This window comes from Crinia signifera, chromosome 3, assembly GCF_055691185.1.
Source record: "Crinia signifera chromosome 3, ASM5569118v1, whole genome shotgun sequence".
Classification (NCBI taxonomy): Eukaryota; Metazoa; Chordata; class Amphibia; order Anura; family Myobatrachidae; genus Crinia; species Crinia signifera.
Genome location: NC_139219.1, coordinates 329,783,122 through 329,808,393, shown reverse-complemented (window position 1 = coordinate 329,808,393; position 25,272 = coordinate 329,783,122). Strand labels below are relative to the sequence as shown.

The window sequence follows — 25,272 nt, the reverse complement described above, 5'->3', positions numbered from 1 at the left end:
CCTGTCCCTTATACAAACTCCCCGAAGATCAGGTGTGACTGCACCCGCTGCGACGTCCCTATCCCTTACAAAAACTCCCTGAAGATCAGGTGTGACTGCACCCGCTGTGACGTCCCTGTCCCTTACACAAACTCCCCGAAGATCAGGTGTGACTGCACCTGCTGCGACGTCCCTGTCCCTTACACAAACTCCCCGAAGATCAGGTGTGACTGCACCCGCTGTGACGTCCCTGTCCCTTACACAATCTCCCCGAAGATCAGGTGTGACTGCACCCGCTGTGACATCCCTGTCCCTTACACAAACTCCCCGAAGATCAGGTGTGACTGCACCCGCTGTAACGTCCCTGTCCCTTACACACACTCCCCGAAGATCAGGTGTGACTGCACCCGCTGTGACGTCCCTGTCCCTTACACAAACTTCCCGAAGATCAGGTGTGACTGCACCTGCTGCGACGTCCCTGTCCCTTACACAAACTCCCCGAAGATCAGGTGTGACTGCACCCGCAGTGACGTCCCTGTCCCTTACACAGACTCCCCGAAGATCAGGTGGGACTGCACCCGCTGCGACGTCCCTGTCCCTTACACAAACTCCCCGAAGATCAGGTGTGACTGCGACGTCCCTGTCCCTTACACAGACTCCCCGAAGATCAGGTGGGACTGCACCCGCTGTGACGTCCCTGTCCCTTACACAAACTCCCCGAAGATCAGGTGTGACTGCGACGTCCCTGTCCCTTACACAGACTCCCCGAAGATCAGGTGGGACTGCACCCGCTGCGACGTCCCTGTCCCTTACACAAACTCCCCGAAGATCAGGTGTGACTGCACCCGCTGCAACGTCCCTGTCCCTTACACAAACTCCCCGAAGATCAGGTGTGACTGCACCCGCTGTGACGTCCCTGTCCCTTACACAAACTCCCCGAAGATCAGGTGTGACTGCACCCGCTGCGACGTCCCTGTCCCTTACACAAACTCCCCGAAGATCAGGTGTGACTGCACCCGCTGCGACGTCCCTGTCCCTTACACAAACTCCCCGAAGATCAGATGTGACTGCACCCGCAGTGACGTCCCTGTCCCTTACACAAACTCCCTGAAGATCAGGTGTGACTGCACCCGCTGCGACGTCCCTGTCCCTTACACAAACTCCCCGAAGATCAGGTGTGACTGCACCCGCTGCGACGTCCCTGTCCCTTACACAAACTCCCGAAGATCAGGTGTGACTGCACCCGCTGCAACGTCCCTGTCCCTTATACAAACTCCCCGAAGATCAGGTGTGAATGCACCCGCTGCAACGTCCCTGTCCCTTATACAAACTCCCCGAAGATCAGGTGTGACTGCACCCGCTGCGACGTCCCTATCCCTTACAAAAACTCCCTGAAGATCAGGTGTGACTGCACCCGCTGTGACGTCCCTGTCCCTTACACAAACTCCCCGAAGATCAGGTGTGACTGCACCTGCTGCGACGTCCCTGTCCCTTACACAAACTCCCCGAAGATCAGGTGTGACTGCACCCGCTGTGACGTCCCTGTCCCTTACACAATCTCCCCGAAGATCAGGTGTGACTGCACCCGCTGTGACATCCCTGTCCCTTACACAAACTCCCCGAAGATCAGGTGTGACTGCACCCGCTGTGACGTCCCTGTCCCTTACACACACTCCCCGAAGATCAGGTGTGACTGCACCCGCTGTGACGTCCCTGTCCCTTACACAATCTTCCCGAAGATCAGGTGTGACTGCACCTGCTGCGACGTCCCTGTCCCTTACACAAACTCCCCGAAGATCAGGTGTGACTGCACCCGCAGTGACGTCCCTGTCCCTTACACAGACTCCCCAAAGATCAGGTGGGACTGCACCCGCTGCGACGTCCCTGTCCCTTACACAAACTCCCCGAAGATCAGGTGTGACTGTGACGTCCCTGTCCCTTATACAAACTCCCCAAAGATTAGGCGTGACTGCACCCGCTGCGACGTCCATGTCCCTTACACAGACTTCCCGAAGATCAGGTGTGACAGCACCCGCTGCGACGTCCCTGTCCCTTACACAAACTCCCCGAAGATCAGGTGTGACTGCACCCGCTGTGACGTCCCTGTTCCTTACACAAACTCCCCGAAGATCAGGTGTGACTGCACCCGCTATGACGTCCCTGTCCCTTACACAAACTCCCCGAAGATCAGGTGTGACTGCACCCGCTGCGACGTCCCTGTCCCTTACACAAACTCCTCGAAGATCAGGTGTGACTGCACCCGCTGCGACGTCCCTGTCCCTTACACAAACTCCCCGAAGGTCAGGTGTGACTGGACCCGCTGCGACGTCCCTGTCCCTTACAAAAAATCCCCGAATATCAGGTGTGACTGCACCCGCTGCGACATCCCTGTCCCTTACACAAACTCCCCGAAGATTAGGTGTGACTGCACCTGCTGCGACGTCCCTGTCCCTTACACAAACTCCCCGAAGATCAGGTGTGACTGCACCCGCTGTGACGTCCCTGTCCCTTACACAAACTCCCCGAAGATCAGGTGTGACTGCACCCGCTGCGACGTCCCTGTCCCTTACACAAACTCCCCGAAGATCAGGTGTGACTGCACCCGCTGCAACGTCCCTGTCCCTTACACAAACTCCCCGAAGATCAGGTGTGACTGCACCCGCTGTGACGTCCCTGTCCCTTACACAAACTCCCCGAAGATCAGGTGTGACTGCACCCGCTGCGACGTCCCTGTCCCTTACACAAACTCCCCGAAGATCAGGTGTGACTGCACCCGCTGCGACGTCCCTGTCCCTTACACAAACTCCCCGAAGATCAGATGTGACTGCACCCGCAGTGACGTCCCTGTCCCTTACACAAACTCCCCGAAGATTAGGTGTGACTGCACCCGCTGCGACGTCCCTGTCCCTTACACAAACTCCCCGAAGATTAGGTGTGACTGCACCCGCTGCGACGTCCCTGTCCCTTACACAGACTCCCAGAAGATCAGGTGTGACTGCACCCGCTGCGACGTCCCTGTCCCTTACACAAACTCCCCGAAGATTAGGCGTGACTGCACCCGCTGCGACGTCCCTGTCCCTTACACAAACTCCCCGAAGATTAGGCGTGACTGCACCCGCTGCGACGTCCCTGTCCCTTACACAAACTCCCCGAAGATCAGGTGTGACTGCACCCGCTGCGACGTCCCTGTCCCTTACACAAACTCCCCGAAGATCAGGTGTGACTGCACCCGCTGCGACGTCCCTGTCCCTTACACAAACTCCCCGAAGATCAGGTGTGACTGCACCCGCTGCGACGTCCCTGTCCCTTACACAAACTCCTCGAAGATCAGGTGTGACTGCACCCGCTGCGACGTCCCTGTCCCTTACACAAACTCCCCGAAGATCAGGTGTGACTGCACCCGCTGTGACATCCCTGTCCCTTACACAAACTCCCCGAAGATCAGGTGTGACTGCACCCGCTGTGACGTCCCTGTCCCTTACACAAACTCCCAGAAGATCAGGTGTGACTGCACCCGCTGCAACGTCCCTGTCCCTTATACAAACTCCCCGAAGATCAGGTGTGACTGCACCCGCTGCGACGTCCCTGTCCCTTACACAAACTCCCCGAAGATCAGGTGTGACTGCACCCGCTGTGACGTCCCTGTCCCTTACACAAACTCCCCAAAGATCCGGTGTGACTGCACCCGCTGCGACGTCCCTGTCCCTTACACAAACTCCCCGAAGATTAGGTGTGACTGCACCCGCTGCGACGTCCCTGTCCCTTACACAAACTTCCCGAAGTTCAGGTGTGACTGTATCCGCTGCGACGTCCCTGTCCCTTACACAAACTCCCCGAAGATCAGGTGTGACTGCACCCGCTGCGACGTCCCTGTCCCTTACACAAACTCCCCGAGGATCAGGTGTGACTGCACCCGCTGTGACGTCCCTGTCCCTTACACAAACTCCCCGAAGATCAGGTGTGACTGCACCCGCTGTGACGTCCCTGTCCCTTACACAAACTCCCCGAAGATCAGGTGTGACTGCACCCGCTGTGACGTCCCTGTCCCTTACACAAATTCCCCGAAGATCAGGTGTGACTGTACCCACTGTGATGTCCCTGTCCCTTACACAAACTTCCCGAAGATTAGGTGGGTTATAGGAAGAACAAACCATCTTGATAAGATTACGTATATCTCTAGATAAGGTATCTCATGTGTGTAACACTGCAGCTGTATATAATAGTAACTTGTGACACCTCTTATCAGGTGTTGTGTTCCCTTGTCACAAGGTTTCCTGCAAAACACGCAAAGACGCACAAATAGGAACATGGTTATATGAGGACACATCTGTTCCTCCCAACATTGAGGTGTATAGTCCCGGCACACCATCTCATAGTGCAGTGGTTCCCAATCTGTGTGCTGTGGCTGCCTGGGGTACCTTGGGACACTTGTAGGGGTGCCCTGGAGTGTTCGTCCAGGACCAATTCAAATTATTTATGATAAATAAAATTCAGGGTCTCCTACCTGACCTTCTCCTTCAGGGACCACAGGTGCTGATAATCAAACATTACCAGGGAAGCCCAGGAGCAGAGCATTGTGTCCTCCTGGAGAGGGGCATGCTGGGAGGTATGGATAATGTATGATTGCTAGCACCTGTGGGGAGCCAGGTAACTGATAAGAAAGGTGTCACCACAGGTGCTGGTAATCATACATTACCAGGGAAGCCCAGGAGCAGAGCATTGTGTCCTCCTGGAGAGGGGCATGCTGGGAGGTATGGATAATATATGATTGCCAGCACCTGTGGGGAGCTAGGTAACTGATAAGAAAGGTGTCACCACAGGTGCTGGCAATCATACATTACCAGGGAAGCCCAGGAGCAGAGCGTTGTGTCCTCCTGGAGAGGGGCATGCTGGGAGGTATGGATAATGTAGGATTGCCAGCACCTGTGGGGAGCCAGGTAACTGATAAGAAAGGTGTCACCACAGGTGCTGGCAATCATACATTACCAGGGAAGCCCAGGAGCAGAGCATTGTGTCCTCCTGGAGAGGGGCATGCTGGGAGGTATGGATAATGTAGGATTGCCAGCACCTGTGGGGAGCCAGGTAACTGATAAGAAAAGTGTCACCACAGGTGCTGGCAATCATACATTACCAGGGAAGCCCAGGAACAGAGCATTGTGTCCTCCTGGAGAGGGGCATGCTGGGAGGTATGGATAATGTATGATTGCCAGCACCTGTGAGGAGCTAGGTAACTGATAAGAAAGGTGTCACCACAGGTGCTGGCAATCATACATTACCAGGGAAGCCCAGGAGCAGAGCATTGTGTCCCCCTGGAGAGGGGCATGCTGGGAGTTATGGATAATGTAGGATTGCCAGCACCTGTGAGGAGCTAGGTAACTGATAAGAAAGGTGTCACCACAGGTGCTGGCAATCATACATTACCAGGGAAGCCCAGGAACAGAGCATTGTATCCTCCTGGAGAGGGGCATGCTGGGAGGTATGGATAATGTATGATTGCCAGCACCTGTGGGGAGCTAGGTAATTTATAAGAAAGGTGTCACCACAGGTGCTGACACTCATACATTACCAGGGAAGTCCAGGAGCAGAGAATTGTGTCCTCCTGGAGAGGGGCATGCTGGGAGGTATGGATAATGTATGATTGGCAGCACCTGTGGGGAGCTAGGTAACTGATAAGAAAGGTGTCACCACAGGTGCTGGCAATCATACATTACCAGGGAAGCCCAGGAACAGAGCATTGTGTCCTCTCAATCTTTTCAATCTGATTGGTTGAAAATCTTGTAATTTCTGGGATCAAATGACAATTGACTGTATGATCCCAAAAATGGAAACAGACAAAAATGGTAATTTGGACAAATTGGTTAAATCAATTTATGTTTTTTTTCCCCATTTTCCAGCTTTTGGGAGCAAATGGTTGATTGTAATTTGTTCCCAAACATTACCAGATTTTCGTTGCAACCAGTCATATTGGGGAGATAATCTTATAGCGCGTATCCAGCCTTAGCATTACATATAAACACAATCTACTTCATTTTCAAAATTTCTCAATAGGAAACTTTGTATGCGCTGTGTAAATAACCGGTAATAAATACAAAGAATCGTTATTCATATTTACTTTTTTAAGCTACTGTACGTGAAGTATAAATGAACTAAACTCACTGCCATCTAGTGGTGGAACTGTAGAAAGCATCCTATGGATGGAATGTCTGAGGACGTGTTGTCTGCATTTTATATGCAAAATAAGCTAAATATATGTTATTTCCTCATGTCAGTTTTGCATCCAAAGGACACTATACTGTAATTAACAAAGTCTAGGTGATGATGGCCTTTCACACCGCACCTCGGACCTGGCCAGCAACGGACTGGGTCACTGAATCAGCCCTGGCAATTGTTTATGCGCGTGACCTTTGTTGCGCACGTGAACACACCGGGCATGCGCATATGCACACTGCCTTTCCCGGCTTGCAGGAGAGCGGGGAATAGCGGTTTGTGATGCCCCCTCTCTCCTAGACCTCAGCAGCGCACACAGAGGGCCGGCGGACCTACCACGAGTCCAGCGGCTCTCTCTGTGCGCCGATTGGGAGGCGAAGCCTCCACTTACAAGAAAAGATCAGCCCCTCTGGCATTGGCCAGAAGTGCCAGATGGCCAATGCAGCCCTGGACCCGGGTAATTTGCAGGATGCTGACGCGTGAAAGCACCAAAGCTTATATCCCGGGTCAACCAATGAGGCAATTTGACCCGGTTATAAGAAGGGTTGCATTCTGTACAATGGGCGACCCGGAATTAAAGTGAAAGCACTAGACCTGGGTTGGACCCGGGATTGAGATCCCAGGTCCAACCCTGCTTTGCGTTCTGAAAGGGGTAATACAGTACAGCCATACAGTCTATAAGAACTCATGTGGTGCACTGGAAAACATCATCCGCTGCTTTTACCTCTAGATCACTGGTTCTCAAACTTGCTCCTCAGGACCCCAAACAGCGCATGTTTTCCGGATATCTGGCTATACTGTATAATAGGCATCTTATGACTGGTAATTAGTGGATAATGGTAATTTACTTATTTTAATCAACAAAGTTTACATCGTTAGGGAAAGTCACTGTACCTGACAGATGTTTAACTCTGAGATTGTGTGTTTGTGTTACAGGTGGGCGGACAATTTTAGTGCAATGGGCTGCAAAGAATCAAATAGCCACCAGTTCCAGCACCCATTCCTCCAGGTGAGTGACACCACTAACTCCCTATCATCACTGAATATGAGATTAGGTAATGAGATGCAGACGTACACTGTGACTTCAGTCGCACCGAACAGCCCCTCCCATCGCGTCAGGTCCCACGGAACTTCGCCAAGCTCAAAATGCATATCTTTATAAAAAACAAAAATGTATTGCTTTTTTCACACAGCATACAAAGCAAACACAAATGTTATAGACAGAGTTACTGACTTATATGCGGCCCTCGCCGGGAGAGGGCAGCCTGCTCCAGGAAGTAGGGGGTGGAACTGGTGGGCATGATGCATAAGGGGCGGGCTCACCAAAGAAGCCTTGATTGGGGTCATGGCCACTGCGATCGCATCATCATGCCCCCCCCCCCCCCCCCCCGCTGTAGTATAGGCATTGCACAGAGGGGCCATGATGACTCAATCAGCGGGTCCCCACTGACCTCCCGCCAAGTGGAGATTGGGGCAGTCTGGGGCAAACTTTCAGGGGGCTAGGAGGTGCACCCAATTTTCGGGAGCCTCACAGCCGTTCTGTGGGAGTAGGCAATTACGGTTACAGTCAATGGAAACCAAGGGAGGTATCAAATTATTATAAAAGTAAGAGCCTGGGTAGCAAGTGCTATGATGCTGCAGCTGCAGCTGATCCTTGTGCCAAATTCCACTGTGCCCCATCTGTGACTTTGGAGATGTTGCAGCAGTGTCACCAATGATGGTACTGAGGTGCGGGGCTGGAACTATCCACCCACGCAGGGAACAGAACGGGGTGCATGACCACACCCAGAGGCTGCTTGGTGCAGACAGAGCCTGGGTGGGGCTAAAGCCATCAGACAGACCAGGTGAAGTTGCTGTGAGAGGTCGATGTGCCTGAAGGTCACTGAGGACCAGGGGACTTGCATGGGACACAGTGGACTACCAAGCTCTGTGAATGACCTGTGCTGTGATATAGCTGCCAGGTGGAAGCCTGTGGATTACGTGCAAGGAGCAGGCAAGGCTGAGAGATGCTCTGCGTTGCAGACTAGCTGCCCATGTAGAGAGGGGGCATGCAGTGAGAGAGTTCCCAGCATGGGGTTAGGCTGTTTGATCCTTTCTGTTCATTTATGCTGAATGTTGACAGTAGAGCACCATTGCATTTATCCATACATCCAATGTGATGAAGGAACAGTAACAGTATAATGGACAACAAGGAGACACAATTGATTGGTAATTGGGTGTACCTCGATGTGCCCATTTCCACCGTTTCCCCATACACCGTATATTCCCAGCTTGTCCATCAACCCTACAAAAGCAGCAATAGATTTATTTCCAGAGGTGTTCCAACAGCTGTCATGTGGGCATTTACTATGAATGTGCTACTATACTGTGAAGATGCTGGGTGTGACCATATGTATCTCACTTTACTGAAATCAAAGTGGGGCCTGTTACAAAATGGTGCATTGCAGCAACATAAAGAATAATTGTTAGTTGTTACAGTAAAGTAAAATATGAATCTGACATTTGCGTAAACTCGTACTCGGCACACGCGACGGAGCAGACATCAGAGGCGCCGGCATCAGATACTAAACGTTTTCTGCATCATTAGTAAAATTTACTTTTCTAGGTTCCATGTGTAGCAAATGATGGGGCTTTCTCTGTATTTGTTAACTGTCGGGACCACAATCTCCATATATACAGTATGTAGACAGCAGAGAGGTGCAGAAGGGCAAGTGAGAGCTAGGCACTTGTGGACAGCTGAGGGGTAGGTTCTGGTGGAAAGCTGCAAGGTAGTCCTGGGGAGCAGCTAGGAGGTAGGGCCTGGTGGGTGGCTGAGAGTTAGGCCCTGGTGGACTTCTGGGAGGTAGGGCCTGGTGGGTGGCTGAGAGTTAGGCCCTGGTAGACACCTGGGAAGTAGGGCCTGGTGAGCAGCTGGAAGTTAGGACCTGGTAGACACCTGGGAAGTCGGGCCTGGTGGACAGCTGGGAGTTAGGACCTGGTGGACAGCTGGGAGGTAGGATCTGGTGAGCAGTTGAGAGTCAGGCCCTGGTGGGTGGCTGAGAGTTAGGCCCCGGGAAGCATGTGAGAGGTAGGCCCTGGTGTGTAGCTGGAAGGTAATCCCTGGTTAGAATCTGAGAGGTAGGCCCTCATGGTTGGTTGGGAGTTAGGCCCTGGTGGGCAGCTGGAAGGTAAGTCCTGGTGGGTGGCTGGGAGTTAGGCCCTGGTGGGTAGCTGGGAAGTACAGTAGGCCCTGGTGGGTAGCTGGAAGGTAAGTCCTGGTGGGTGGGTGGCTGGGAGGTAGGCCCTGGTGGGTAGCTGTAAGGTAAGTCCTGGCGAGTGGCTGGGAGGTACTGTAGGCCCTGGTGGACAGCTGGGAGGTACAGTATGCCCTTGTGGGTAGCTGGGCGGTAAGCTCTGCTGGGCATCTGGAAGTTAGGCCCTGGTGGGTAGCTGGAAGGTAAGTCCTGGCGAGTGGCTGGGAGGTACTGTAGGTCCTGGTGGACAGCTGGGAGGTACAGTATGCCCTTGTGGGTAGCTGGTCGGTAAGCTCTGCTGGGCATCTGGAAGTTAGGCCCTGGTGGGTAGCTGGCAGGTAAGCTCTGGTACACAGCTGGAAGGTAGGCCCTGATGGCCGGCTTGGAGGTAGGCTCTGGTGAGCAGCTGGGAGGTAGGCCCTGGTGGCAAGCTGGAAGTTACAGTAGGCCCTGGTGGGTAGCTGGAAGGTCAGCCCTGGTGGGCGGCTGGGAGTTAGGCCCTGGTGGGCGGCTGGGAGTTAGGCCCTGGTGGGCGGCTGGGAGTTAGGCCCTGGTGGGCGGCTGGGAGTTAGGTCCTGGTGGGCAGCTGGGAGGTAGGCCCTGGTGGGTAGCTGGAAGGTAAGTCCTGGCGAGTGGCTGGGAGGTACTGTAGGCCCTGGTGGACAGCTGGGAGGTACAGTATGCCCTTGTGGGTAGCTGGGCGGTAAGCTCTGCTGGGCATCTGGAAGTTAGGCCCTGGTGGGTAGCTGGAAGGTAAGTCCTGGCGAGTGGCTGGGAGGTACTGTAGGTCCTGGTGGACAGCTGGGAGGTACAGTATGCCCTTGTGGGTAGCTGGTCGGTAAGCTCTGCTGGGCATCTGGAAGTTAGGCCCTGGTGGGTAGCTGGCAGGTAAGCTCTGGTACACAGCTGGAAGGTAGGCCCTGATGGCCGGCTTGGAGGTAGGCTCTGGTGAGCAGCTGGGAAGTAGGCCCTGGTGGCAAGCTGGAAGTTACAGTAGGCCCTGGTGGGTAGCTGGAAGGTCAGCCCTGGTGGGCGGCTGGGAGTTAGGCCCTGGTGGGCGGCTGGGAGTTAGGCCCTGGTGGGCGGCTGGGAGTTAGGCCCTGGTGGGTGGCTGGGAGTTAGGTCCTGGTGGGCAGCTGGGAGTTAAGCTCTGGTGGGTAGCTGGGAGTTAGGCCCTGGTGGGTAGCTGGAAGCCCTTGAGGGTAACTGGATGGTAAGTCCTGGTCGTCGGCTATGCCCAGCTGAGCTGCTGAGAGGTAGGCCCTGGTGGGCGGCTGGGAGGTAGGCCATGATGGGTAGCTGATCTGGTCATATCTGTATTTCAGGCAGCGGGCATGTTTTTAGGTGAGCTCTCCTGCCTGGCTGTATTCTACATACTGGTGTTCAAAGACAGGAGATCACCGATACCCACTCTGGAACCTTCTCAGCCCTTCAACTCCCTCCTCTTCCTGCCCCCGGCTCTATGCGACATGACCGGAACCAGCCTCATGTATGTCGGTGAGTGCAGAAATGATATATCGTTACTGTATATTATAAGCGGTACTACAGTAATGTGTATTAACGAGGGGTATTCTGGGGCATGGGAAGTGTGTCTATGCTTATATCATTACATAAGTGATAATGTTATTACTATATCCCAGAAAATATTACACATCTGTCCATTCTCAGCCGCACAAGCTGCCCCCGTAGAATTTCATGGGATCTGTTATATTGTGAGATTTACCACGTCCCGGTATGTTTGTCCCCAGTGCCAATCACCGTCTTCAGAACACCCTGTTCGCAGTACGGCGAGACGCCATGTCCGCAGTGTGGCACGCAAAGCAATACACTTATCAGGTGTTACCAAAAAATATATTGAAAAAAAAAATGATGCAACAACCTATGTCGACCATTTTCATGTCTACCTTTTTGTCCAGTCTACATTTTTGTACCTGTCAATCATAGGCCATATCGCCCCTTTTACGCGTTGAACCTTTCTACCCTACCTTTTGGACCTGTTGACCATATGGGGGCTACCGATATGGGCTGACCCATACCCATGACCCGTACCACTGTGCAGGACCCTTTCATGTTTTCCCTTTACAGTATCTTGCCAGGATAGCAGATATGGGCAGAGCGCCCACCGATGTGTCTGTAGCCCTGCCACAGCGGGAATATTCACCTTTAGTTCTGTGCGCGGAACGTGGGACAAGTACGGTCACTTCTGCCTCAGAGTCCTAATCATATCCCTCCGTCATTTGTTTCAGCGTTAAACATGACCAGCGCGTCCAGCTTCCAGATGCTGAGAGGGGCCGTCATCATATTTACTGGGCTCCTGTCTGTGGCGTTCCTGGGGCGGAAGCTGGAGTGCAGCCAGTGGATTGGAATCTTCGTCACAATCATCGGACTGGTCATTGTGGGCCTGGTGGACTTACTGAACGGCCCCGGCAGTGGGAAGAGTCTCAGCGATGTTATTACAGGTAGAGTCGGCTGTAACTACAGGTGCCGCATTGGGGCATTGGGCCACAGATGTATGGTGTTTTGTGGCTGTCAATGCCCTAGACCAGGGCTGGGCAACTGCGGCCCTCCAGATTTTGATGAACTACACATCCCAGCATGCCTTGCATCAGTTTCACCATGGCCACATAGCAAAACTAATGCAAAGCATCCTGGGATGTGTAGTTCATCAACATCTGGAGGGCCGCAATTGCCCAGCCCTGCCCTAGACTCTGGGCCCTGGGGAAGTGATAAAGTGGAAGTTGATGATACAGCAGCCAACCAGCTCCTAACTGTCATGTTACAGGCTGGGTCTGACAATTTGGTGCTGATTGCCTTGCACTTGATCACTTCTCCATGTTTAATACATCTGCCCATTTATTCCCTATCACATGGTCACAATAGAGGTTTATTGATTTGTCTTTGTCTGGAGGCCAACCTAGAAGTAGTGTGTTTTTGGATCGTGGGAGAAATCTGGAGTACAGCTACACAACAAGGGACTGATTCTGGTTCACTTGCAATAGCAAATTCACTCTCTAATGGACAAAACCATGTGCACTGCAGGTGGGGCAGATGTAACATGTGCAGAGAGAGTTAGATTTGGGTGAGTTATTTTGTTTCTGTGCAGGGTAAATACTGACTGCTTTATTTTTACACTGCAATATAGATATCAGTTTGAAGTACAAACCCCACCCAAATGTAATTCTCTCTGCACATGGTACATCTGCCCCACCTGCAGTGCAGCATGGGGTTGTCCATTAGAGAGTGAATTTGCTTTTGCAAGTGAACCAGAATCAGGCCCCAATTGTACAGAGGAATCACAGTTTACCTCTGGGTTATGTCCCTATACAGGTGACCTCCTCATCGTTATGGCCCAAATTATTGCCTCTGTACAGATGGTCTTGGAGGAGAAATTTGTCTACAAGCATAACGTGCACCCACTCCGGGCAGTGGGCACCGAGGGTGAGTTATAACTTATTGTATTTTCTTTTAGCTGTACCAGAGCCGGTTCGAGGTTTACTAGCGCCCTGAGCACACTGTGATGCCCATTACACATTATGCCACACACCGTGATGCTCATTACACATCATGCCACATACCATGATGCTTATTATACATATGCCACACAAGGTGATACCCAATGGTGCAAATAAGGGTGTGGCCACAAAATACCACATACCGTATTGCCTGATGCACATGACAACACAGTGGTGCAAGCAGGGGGGGGGGGGGTTCTGAGCACCCAGAACCACCCCCCAGGAGTCTTAGGACCCTGATTTGAAAGCTGAGGGTCCCCTCTTTTCATGGGTACAAGAATTGTAAAAATCGGCCCTTGGGAACCGGAGATATCTGACTTCAAAGCAGTGGTCCCCATCCAAGCCTGTTAATTGCTCTTCCCAGTCAGATATTTCAGGTTGTGTCTGACGTAGAGTTTTTCTGAGGGTATATTCCAAAAGCTGGGACTCTCCCCCTTTGAAGAACACTAGTAGATTGTCTCTACTATTCCTAGAACCAGAGATATTAGCCTTCCAGCAGCTGGTTACTGCTCCAGCTCCACACACCTGTTATGTAGTTTTATATTCTCATTGGCAGATTGCTCTGCCTCCTGAACTCTGATCCCCTAGTCCCCAATACTATTTGGTAGGAGGGATTCTGTAGTTTTTAATTCCATTAAAATATAAGAAATCTATTTCTGGGAACTGGAGATATCTGCAGTCAAGCAAGCTGTCCTCCCACCAGAAAATTAGGAATAATAAGCCCACTCCACTATACACCCCTCCTCTGCATATTAAACATCCTCTACCACCCTGGAAGTAATGTATCAGGGCCCCTTCATTCAGCCCAATGCCCCCTTCTCCCAACCCATCTCCCATCATCTGTGCAGTAAAGGGGTAATTAGCAGGGGCGGATTTAGGGATGAGGGCGCCCCTAGGCACAACAATAATATTTACTAAGTAGGACAGTTTACAGGGGCAGTATCTGCATGTCCTATCCATTTACACTCTATTTAAGATGGAATATAGTACAGTACAGTAGATATTTTGCAGTTATTGGTACATTTCGGGCTGACAGTACTATCACAGGCATCCAAGTGCCGCCCCCAAACATGTGCCGCCCCTAGGCACGTGCCTCACGGGAAATTCAGCTCTGGTAATTAGAGGAAATTACTGATCCAGGCCCTACATGCTGAGCGGTTGATATAATACCCCCTACCACCCGCGGGACATCAAAGCTTCCGCTCATAGCACCCCCCACCCCTACCGCTGGAGGATCGGTAGATCGGTAGGGGCCCCAATACATTGCTATGCCCAGGGGTCTACACTGCTGTTGACGCCACCTGTATGTATGTATATATATATATATATATATATATATATATATGCATGTATGTATGTATATATATATATATATATATACTAGGTGATTCATCACGCCCTACGGGCGCTCTTCACACCGTCGTAAGGGGCTGCGCCCCCTTAATTTGTGAACGTTTGTATATGAGAAATATGGTTAGAATTGTATGAAAGATGCCCTGTATTGCAACTTAGGTGTCCGCGAATCGCGGGAGGGGGGGTCGCGGAGGGTGCCGCGAATTGCAGGAGGGGGGGTCGCGGGGGGTGCCGCGAATTGCAGGAGGGGGGGTTGTGGGGGGGTGGATGCTGCGAATCGCGGGAGGGGAGGGATTGCAGAGAATCGCGGGAGGGGGGTCGCGGGGTGGGTTGCCGCAAATCGCGGGAGGGGGGTTACGGGGGCGGGGGTTGCGGCGAATCATGGTAGGGGGGGTCGCGGGGGGTGTGCCGTGAATCACGGGAGGGGGGGTCACGGGGTGGGGTGCCGAGAATCGCGGGGGGGGGGGTGTGTGTGTGTGCCGTGAATCGCGGGAGTGGGGGTTGCGGGGGGGGTGGGGGGGTGTGTGACGCGAATCGCCACAAGAAAAAATCAACACAGAAAGGTCAACACATGTAAATGTTGACATAAGTGTGGCACTTCATTGGTGTCCATGTCGACACATGAGAATGAATATGAAAACATTCAAAAAATGAAAAAAAAAACTTCAAAAACTCATGTCAACCTTTTTCATTGTCGACCATAGCCATGTCAGTGTTTTCCATGTGCAATTTAATTCTGGAGCTGCCGCGAATCGCGGGGGGGTGCCGCGAATTGCGGGAGGGGGGGTCGCGGGGGTGGGTGCCGTGAATCGCGGGAGGGGGGGTTACGGGGCGGGGGTTGCGGCGAATCATGGGAGGGGGGGTCGCGGGGGTGTGCCGTGAATCACGGGGGGGGGGGGTCACGGGGTGGGGTGCCGAGAATCGCGGGGGAGGTGTGTGTGTGTGTGCCGTGAATCGCGGGAGTGGGGGTTGTGGGGGGGGGGGGGGTGTGACGCAAATCGCCACAAGAAAAAATCAACACAGAAAGGTCAACACATGTAAATGTTGACATAAGTGTGGCACTTCATTGGTGTCCATGTCGACACATGAGAATGAATATGAAAATATTAAAAAAATGAAAAAAAAAAACTTCAAAAACTCATGTCAACCTTTTTCATTGTCGACCATAGCCATGTCAGTGTTTTCCATGTGCAATTTAATTCTGGAGCTGCCGCGAATCACGGGGGGTGCCGCGAATTGCGGGAGGGGGGGGGGTCGCGGGGTTGGGTGCCGCGAATCGCGGGAGAGCGGGGTTCACAGGGGTTCCGGTGGGGGGTTGCCGCGAATTGCGGGAGGTGGGGGGTCACGGGGGGTGCCGCGAATCGCGGGAGGGGGGGTTGCGGGGGGGTGTGACGCGAATCGCCACAAGAAAAAATCAACACAGAAAGGTCAACACATGTAAATGTTGACAAAAGTGTGGCACTTCATTGGTGTCCATTGTGACACATGAGAATGAATATGAAAATATTCAAAAAATGACAAAAAAACTTCAAAAACTCATGTCAACCTTTTTCATTGTCGACCATAGCCATGTCAGTGTTTTCCATGTGCAATTTAATTCTGGAGCTGCCGCGAATCACGGGGGGTTGCCGCGAATTGCGGGAGGTGGGGGGTCACGGGGGGTGCCGCGAATCGCGGGAGGGGGGGTTGCGGGGGGGTGTGACGCGAATCGCCACAAGAAAAAATCAACACAGAAAGGTCAACACATGTAAATGTTGACAAAAGTGTGGCACTTCATTGGTGTCCATTGTGACACATGAGAATGAATATGAAAATATTCAAAAAATGACAAAAAAACTTCAAAAACTCATGTCAACCTTTTTCATTGTCGACCATAGCCATGTCAGTGTTTTCCATGTGCAATTTAATTCTGGAGCTGCCGCGAATCACGGGGGGGTGCCGCGAATTGCGGGAGGGGGGGTCGCGGGGGTGGGTGCCGCGAATCGCGGGAGGGCGGGGTTCACAGGGGTTCCGGTGGGGGGTTGCCGCGAATTGCGGGAGGTGGGGGGTCACGGGGGGTGCCGCGAATCGCGGGAGGGGGGGTTGCGGGGGGGTGTGACGCGAATCGCCACAAGAAAAAATCAACACAGAAAGGTCAACACATGTAAATGTTGACATAAGTGAGCCACTTCATTGGTGTCCATGTCGACACATGACAATGAATATGAAAAAATTAAAAATAAATCTTCAAAAACTCATGTCAACCTTTTTCATTGTCGACCATAGCCATGTCAGTGTTTTGCATGTGCCATTTAATCCTGGGGCTGCTGCGAATTGCGGGGGGGGGGTGCCGCGAATTGCGGGAGGGGGGTCGCAGGGGGGGTGCCGCCAATCGTGCAAGGGGGGGTCGCGGGGGGGGTCTTTTTGCCGCGAATCGCGGGAGGGGGGGTCGCGGGGGTGTTTTTGCTGCGAATCGCGGTAGGGGGGGTCGCGGGGGAGCGGGTGTTTTTGCCGCGAATCGCGGGGGGGGGGGGGTTGGGCGTGCGGGGGGGGAGGTTTTGCCGCAAATCGCGTGAGGGGGGCGCTCACCTGGTTGCTGTGGAGTAGCAGTGCTGGGCAACATGGGAAGGCAGTGGGTGTCTGGCTCTGTCTGTGGGCTCACTGGGCTGGTTCTCTGTCACATACCTCCCAACATGACCCTCTCTAGGAGGGACAATGGGGCAGATGTATTAAGCCTGGTGAAGAGATAAACTGGAGATAAAGTGGAAGGAGATAACGCACCAGCCAATCAGATCCCAACTGTCATATTTCAAACACACTTAAACGGGAACAAGTTAACTTCATAACAGACTGCATGGACTATATTTTACATTATAATTATGTATGGTTTGGGAATACTTTTTATCTTCAAAGAACAGGGACCGCCATGGGATCGAGGGTAGCGCCCAGTTATGCTAATTTATTTATGGGTAAGTGGGAGGAGGATTATATTTGGACAAACCACGACTGGGGCGCTAACCTGATCCTATGGCGGCGTTATATAGATGATGTCGTTTTTATATGGAAGGGGTCAGAATCCTCCCTGTCAGAATTCACCACATATCTCAACACAAATGACAGAAACTTAACATTTACCACCAATTACAGCCAGAATAGAGTTGAGTTTCTAGACCTGGAAATATTCATTTATGATCACACAATACACACCAAGACGTTTAGAAAAAATGTAGACGTCAACAGTTATATTCTTAATACAAGCGGACACCATAAACCATGGCTTTCCAACATTCCAAAAGGACAATTTCAACGTGTTAGACGTAATTGTTCCAGACTAGAGGACTATAAGGTACAAGGGACAGAATTAATGACACAATTCACAGAGAAACTTTATGATCAGGAGACAGTCAAACAGGCCTATGAAGATACCATGAAAATGAATAGGGAACAATTACTTACAAAGAAAGTCAATACAGAGCCCGATAAGATGCAAACACAACCACTTTTCATTACACAGTATAACAGGTCGTCAAACCAGATTAAACAGATACTCACAAGACACTGGGATCTCCTGTTAGAGGATCCGGATCTCCAAGAGACATTAGGCACACGACCGAAAATCGTATTTAGGAAAGCCCCAGACATAAAACAGAAGCTAGTTAAAAACCATTTCAAACCGAAGACACTTACCCAAACTACACTGACAAATACGGAACATAAAGGGGGATTCTCTTACTGCGGTAAATGCAGTGCTTGTAAAACCACCAAGAAAAACACCACAAAACAGATAACAACATTTGAATCCCTAGGCAGTGGAACCACATATAAAATTAGTCAAAACCTCTCATGCGAATCCAAAGGGGTGATCTATTTATTGAGATGCCCCTGCGGCCTCGAATATATTGGGAGAACCATCCGGCCCCTAAAATCAAGATTATACGAACACGTAAGGAATATAAAGAGAGGTTTTGAGAGTCACAGTGTATCACTACATTTTAAAGAGAAACATCAGTCTGATCCCACTCATCTTTTCTTTGCGGCCATTGATGCCCCCCTAAAAAATTGGAGAGGGGGTGACCATTGCAATATAATAGACAGAAGGGAACTATATTGGATTTACACACTAAAAACAATGACCCCTAGAGGATTGAATATCGATTTTCATAATAGCCTCATTACACAGAAGTAAAAAAGTAAAAAAGACAATAGATGGGTCCGGCACCAGTAGTAATGATACATCCTGAGTAGCGTAATACATGAGTTAGTACAATCTACCTACCATTGAATAAACACAGACTGCATGGCACCAGTTAATTGATTCAACCTCATATTATTATGACCACACATTCATTATAAATGTTTCATAAAGGAAATAGCGCCTGTCATGTGTCATAGACCCATTTTATTATATTATTATATTTGCACAAAAACCAAATCAATAATGATAGCTGATGATGCCATTAACTACCATCGGATACATCAATTGTAAAAATGTTCATCATCAAGATTTATACTGATGCCCATTCTGATTACAGATGGACCAATAGGTTTGTTTACTGTTAAATTTGTTTAAGATCAATTTCACAGACTGACACTGAATTCGTACCACTTATTATATCGGGTAGAGAAGCAACTAGGACTTGCTACATTTCACGCATGCCCATTTCTACTGACAATGATTATTTGCATGTTTGAACAAATGAACCAATGAGAAAGAAAAGTACCACCCACAGGATGACTATAAATGGAACCTAACTGAAGCACCAATGACTGCACACCATCCTTGAAGAAGGCCTATCCCTGGCTGAAACGCGTTGGATCATACACGCCCATCCACACACGTACCAACCACAGATCTGCAGTGAATATCAACAGTGCCGTAGCATCATTGACAATTGCGGTCACGTGACCCGGAAACAGAGCGCCAACAACGAGACGCCGTGATCAACATCTGAGGACTGAAGACAGGAGTGCTCCCTGGACATCCGACGGGCAAGCGGTACCGGAGCAAATCGGGTGAGTAAGGCTAGGTCCGTAGGAGGGTGAGAGAGGTACAATCAACGGTCCAGTTGGGGCCTCCCTCACCTCCATATAGACCGAAGGCTTCCTGTTCGCTAGAAGCCAGCTGTATCCGGCATCCAGACCCCGGCACCAGCGGCGGCTGAAGCTTCAGGAGGTAAGTAGGTCCGGACACGCCAATAATCACTCGTTTCTCCCTGCACCCACCCGACTCCTCACAGAGCGTCCTCCGGCTCACTGGATACAACATCACCGCACATTGACAGTCATCACAGTTGCGGGACGCCGCACTGTGATTCACACCATCCATCGTCCGGCCAATGTGACACCATCCTGCAGAGCATTATTGTGGACATTATTGGGGTTGTATAGCATCTCATCCCAATCATCAGGCATCATAATATCCCTTAATTGGGATTATCTTCTTTGCTCACTTTGCATTTATTATCGATCAGCCCATTGGATGTAATACTGTTTTCACATATTGCCATTCAGATGGCACTAGCAGTGTGTTGATCATATGCCTTTTAATTCGTTTAATAATTTTTAATTTTTGCATTAATCATGTCACTATGACAGTTATTATTAATCAATTTTTATCGATCATAATCTTACAAGTGTTTTTCTAAATAATAAAATATTTATTGCTCATAAACAAGCACATTTCATTTAATATAGAGCGCAAGGTATAATTTCCTTTAACATTGTTTCCTCGGGAGGGCGGGCACCTCCAATACCTTTGCTGCACTAGAAACATAAGACCTGAGCGCAGTCACTATATCCTTTTTTCAGTTTATATTTCAAACACAGCTGATTGGCTGGTGCGTTAACTCTTCCAAGTTATCTCCACTTTATCTCCAGTTTATCTCTTCTCCAGGCTTAATACATCTGCCCCACAATGCTCTGTTTCTAGACTTCCCCTTAATGTATGATTGCCATCACCTGTTTTAAACAGGTTAATTTCTCAGAAAGGTGTTCAGCACAGATGAAGGCAATCACACATTAAGAGGAAAGTCCAGGAACAGAGCGTTATAGACACAGACACCCACTTTGAGTGACAGATGTAGCCAAATATATAGGAGATATATATATATATATTTTTTTTTATTATTATTATTTATATACATTTGGTCTATCTATAATACTTTAACTGACCCGGCATATACTGGGTCACCTAAGTGTCATCTCCCTGCTTTGCTCCGCCCCTCTGGAAACCCCCTTCTGAAAATCCTGCATTTGCCACTGCAACACATAACGTAATGCCCATTACACACGATGCCACACACTGTAATGCCCATTACACATGATGCCACACACCGTAATGCCCATTACGCATGATGCCACACACTGTAATGCCCATTACACATGATGCCACACACTGTAATGCCCATTACACATGATGCCACACACCATAATGCTCATTACACATGATGCCACACACCATAATGACCATTACACATGATGCCACACACCATAATGCTCATTACACATGATGCCACACACCGTAATGACCATTACACATGATGCCACACACCATAATGCCCATTACACATGATGCCACACATCGTTATGCTCATTACACATGATGCCATACACCGTAATTCCAATTACACATGATGCCACACACCGTAATGACCATTACACATGATGCCACACACCATAATGCCCATTACACATGATGCCACACACCGTAATGCCCATTACACATGATGCCACACACCGTAATGACCATTACACATGATGCCACACACCATAATGCCCATTACACATGATGCCACACATCGTTATGCTCATTACACATGATGCCATACACCGTAATTCCCATTACTCATGATGCCACACACCATAATGCCCATTACATATGATGCCACACATCGTTATGCTCATTACACATGATGCCATACACCGTAATTCCCATTACACATGATGCCACACATCTTAATGCCCATTTCACATGACGCCACACACCACAATGCCCATTACAAATTGTGCCACTTACATTCTCATTGCTAGGAGTTTCTTTCTCAATGCCAGGAGTTTCATGCTCAATGCCGGGGGCTTCATGTTCGATGCCACAGGGGAGTGAGGCTCGCGGTGACAGCCGCTAACCCATGAGAACAGAAGCAGTGTGACAGCCGGGCAGGGAGTGGTGGGCTGTCTTCAGAGCAGGTTCGCGGCTATTAGAAATCTCACTCCGGCCCAGGTCCAGGCATGTTGTGGAGCAAAATGGCCGTGCCCTTTACAGGTGGTGGCTCCTATGGGTCGTGTCTGGTGTCGGCCCTGAACTGGACATCGGATGTAGCACATGATATTACTAGAAAGGGACTTAAAGGCCGAAACATTCGGTTACGGTATAAATGGTAAACAATGTCTAAGTTGACATCTACTAGATCGACCACTTCTGGTCCACAGTGACTTGGTCGACGCCTTGAAATGGTCGGCGTAACCAAGGTTGACATTGACAAAAGGTTGACACAAGCTCATGGTTGACATAGACATGGTCGACCTGAATAAGGTGGATAAATTCTGATAATAGCCCTGTGTGCAGTAGTCATAGATGTTCTATGGGACGCTACTTGGCATTACACTGATTTGATGCACAAACACCAATGTGGGTGAAATGCTCCCCGTATTGTTTGTTGCATCATTTTATTTTGCTTCAAGGAGAGAACCAGCAAAACACAGCACTAAAAGTTTATACTGTATTCTGAAAACTTATTTTAGTGATACTAATGCACTTACACAACTTGGCCACTGGGAGTGCTGTTTACATTGACCAAACAGTGTCACATCTTGCAGAAGTCCCTCTCAGCATGCGCAGATGGACACCAGGATTATAAACCCAGAAATCTAGTGACCCGCGCTGATCACAAAGCGCAGCTCTTATCTGGAGAGCTTCCCTTTGTGTTACTATGTATGTTTGTTAACACATATGTAATTAGCATCAGCGCGATATGTGGTGGACCACAAGTGCCCACAACCTGTTAACATGACATTTACAGTAGAAGGTGATAGATACTCTATCTTTCTCCAAGTAAATAAAATAGAGATGTACTAAAGTGGAGAATTGCCTGAATCAATCATCTTGTAGCTATCAGTTATCTAGTGCATTTTCCAAAATGACACTGATTGGTTGCTAGGGGAAACATCTCCACCTGCCCACTTTAGAAGGTCTGACACATCTCCCCCTAAATCCAGTAACTAAGCTGCTAAGTGGGTGGAGAGGATCTGCTCAAACTGGTCATTGGTCATGTTACTCACCACTGTGCATGTCGTCTACAGGTCTGTTCGGCTTCGTCATCCTCACCTTACTGCTGATCCCCTTCTACTACATTCCAGCCAGCAACTTCAGCAACACCGACCGTGGGGTTCTGGAAGACTCCCTTGATGCCTTCTGCCAAATGGGCAACCAGCCGCTTATCATCGTGGCCTTGTTGGGTAACATCAGCAGCATTGCCTTCTTCAACTTTGCTGGCATCAGCGTGACAAAAGAAATCAGTGCCACCACCAGGATGGTGCTGGACAGCCTTAGAACAGTGGTCATTTGGATAGTCAGCCTGGCAGTGGGGTGGGAGAAGTTCCACGCTCTTCAGATTCTTGGCTTCGTCATCCTTCTGCTGGGAACCGCCCTTTACAATGGACTTCACAAGCCCCTGATGTGCGGGCGATGTAAAGAAGAGAGTGCAGAGACTCAGAGCCTCCTACAGGGTGATCGGGCGCCCATCAACTCTGACAGCTAATGCCCAAACTGACGCTCTCTATTGGGTGTGGCTCATCTGTTGCACTATATTGGTGGCCAGCTGTCCTGGACAAGCCTGCACCATGGGTGGTATTCCCGGCAAGTTCAGCATGAATTCTGAGTTTTCAAGTCAAGCACATAATGGGCGATTCTCTATCGTTTTTGGGATTTTTTTTAAACAAAATATTTAAGTTTAGCCATTTTAGAAATGGAAACGTAAAAAATGTGGAACAGTCTAGCCTAGTCCAGAAGATAAAGGACTTTAAGTTATTATAGTATAATGCAATTATATTTTTATGGACCTAATAAATGATAAGTACAGATGTCTCCAGCCTCACCTTACCCGCGAGTATTCGCAATCACTAGTGTGTCCGTGGACAAGGGCGTGTGCTGCGTTGGACCCGCGACCCATAGAACGCATGGTGTATATGCTCCCATGAACAAGGCGATTGGTCGCGGGTAAGATGAGGCTGCAGTATGTTGATGACCCTATAGAATGCACAAAGGTTAGTGGTTATCGTACACATTTATATACAGTACAGGTGTGTCCTCTCTTACTGGGTGACCATATGGTGCGAGACGTCCGCCGCAGCTCTCCGCGCTCTGATAGGAGTAGCGACTGTGGGTTTGCATCTTATTTGCAGCCGCTCATAGTGTATTAGAGACCCTGGGCTACGACTTTACCCACACAGGTATTGGGTTTACACACATACAAAAGGCGTGCTTCAGTGCTTCAGTTTTAGACTCACTGGGACGTCACTTACATGACATCCGCACCCACCCCAAATTTGACCACACCCCACCAAGTTAAAAGTGAGTCTAGACTGACTTTTATCTACGAACAGGAAAAAAATAATTTGATGTTCAGCATTTGATTCACCAGTGCAGACGCCTGCGAGGGGATGTCTAACCGTACACATCCCCTCACATGCAAATGCGGGGAAGGGCGGCCCTTAGTCCAGGCGGCGTTTACCTGTACGCATGGCTGCAAACATACGCAGCCTAACCTAGAGATCTGAATCAGGCCCAAAGTTGCAGATAATGTACAACGGGACGATTGCACAACAGATGTACTAACGTCGCACGAGCTGACCGGTGTAATGTATCTGATTTTTCACTTCTGTGTGTAGGAAATCTGCAAATAAGAAAACAGATGAGTGAAAATGGCGCTTGGCGTGGCAGAGCCGCACGGGAGATGGCGGGCCGACAGCAGCTGTTTGGTGTGACTGAAGTATGAAAGAGCACAACCATAAATAGATTGTGATTGTTGTACATACACAGAGGCGTAGGTTACACAACAGGGACATGGCACAAACACTGACACACCGTGTAATAATACGTTATAAGTGCCTGTTATTTTACACATCTTACCGCGATAGACATTGTTTTTTTTATAATTTTTGTATAAGATAAGGAGGAATGTCATAAAAAGATCAATCATTTGTTTCCTGATCAGTTTTCTGTTATTATTTATATTATTATTATTAGTAGTAGAATTTTTATGTGCATGGCATCATTAAGGGGCCGATACAGCTCTTTACTGAGGGCTGCAAATTTTGCAGCCTTGCAGATAATTGGAGGACTGCACATGTGCACGGTCTGCAGTGAGCATGCAATTGCCCTACTTGTGGCCACAGCAAGTGACGGCCTGTGACCCCAGTGTTTTCTGGGAGTGCCGTGGAAAAACGCAAGTGGGCCCAATTGGGAGAGGGAACCACTGTTGCTATCAGTGCCCCCAATCTCCCCATGGCCATTGAAGCCCCGAGTAAGTCTTGACTTATGTGGTGCTGCACATGGGGGGGGGGGGGGGGGGGGGAGGGGGGGACTCATTCAATGGTGAGTGCTTTTGAATTGATTTCCTGCTCTTCGCACGGCTGCAAAGCCATATGCAGTCATGTTCAGTGGCGGGAGTTCACTCTGGCAGAGAGGGGGCTACCTGACCGCAGGGCTGCAAAAGCTGCAGCCCTGCAATCAGGTCTGAATCACTCCCTAGTATCTGTAGCAGATTACATGGAAAAATACAATCCATAGACAGACATCCGAGGGGAGGACAAGATCAATCTGTGAGATGCTACAGCAACTGAGTGTCGGATATTAAAAGTAGCAGTCAATGACTATGTGTCCTAGGAGGGGAGCACACAGAACCAGAGTCACTGATTGTGAGAGCAATGGAGACAAAGATGATAAAGGGTATAACTGGGAGGTGGTGAGGTGAGAGGACTGCAGGTGTGAGATAATAAATGGGAGGTGGTGT

The 25,272-nt window shown here is 50.0% G+C and overlaps 1 protein-coding gene across 1 annotated transcript in view; it reads left to right on the top strand.

The window, feature by feature from the left end:
- Positions 1-24,470, top strand: part of SLC35F6 (solute carrier family 35 member F6) — a 35,667-nt gene extending 11,197 nt beyond the window's left edge. The window contains exons 2-6 of the mRNA XM_083178855.1: positions 7,123-7,195; positions 10,745-10,916; positions 11,666-11,878; positions 12,747-12,857; positions 22,562-24,470. Of these exons, the coding sequence (XP_083034981.1) occupies positions 7,123-7,195; positions 10,745-10,916; positions 11,666-11,878; positions 12,747-12,857; positions 22,562-23,019 (1,027 nt within the window). The 3' untranslated portion in view covers positions 23,020-24,470. The remainder of the gene's footprint in view (positions 1-7,122; positions 7,196-10,744; positions 10,917-11,665; positions 11,879-12,746; positions 12,858-22,561) is intronic.
- Positions 24,471-25,272: the final 802 nt, after the last annotated feature.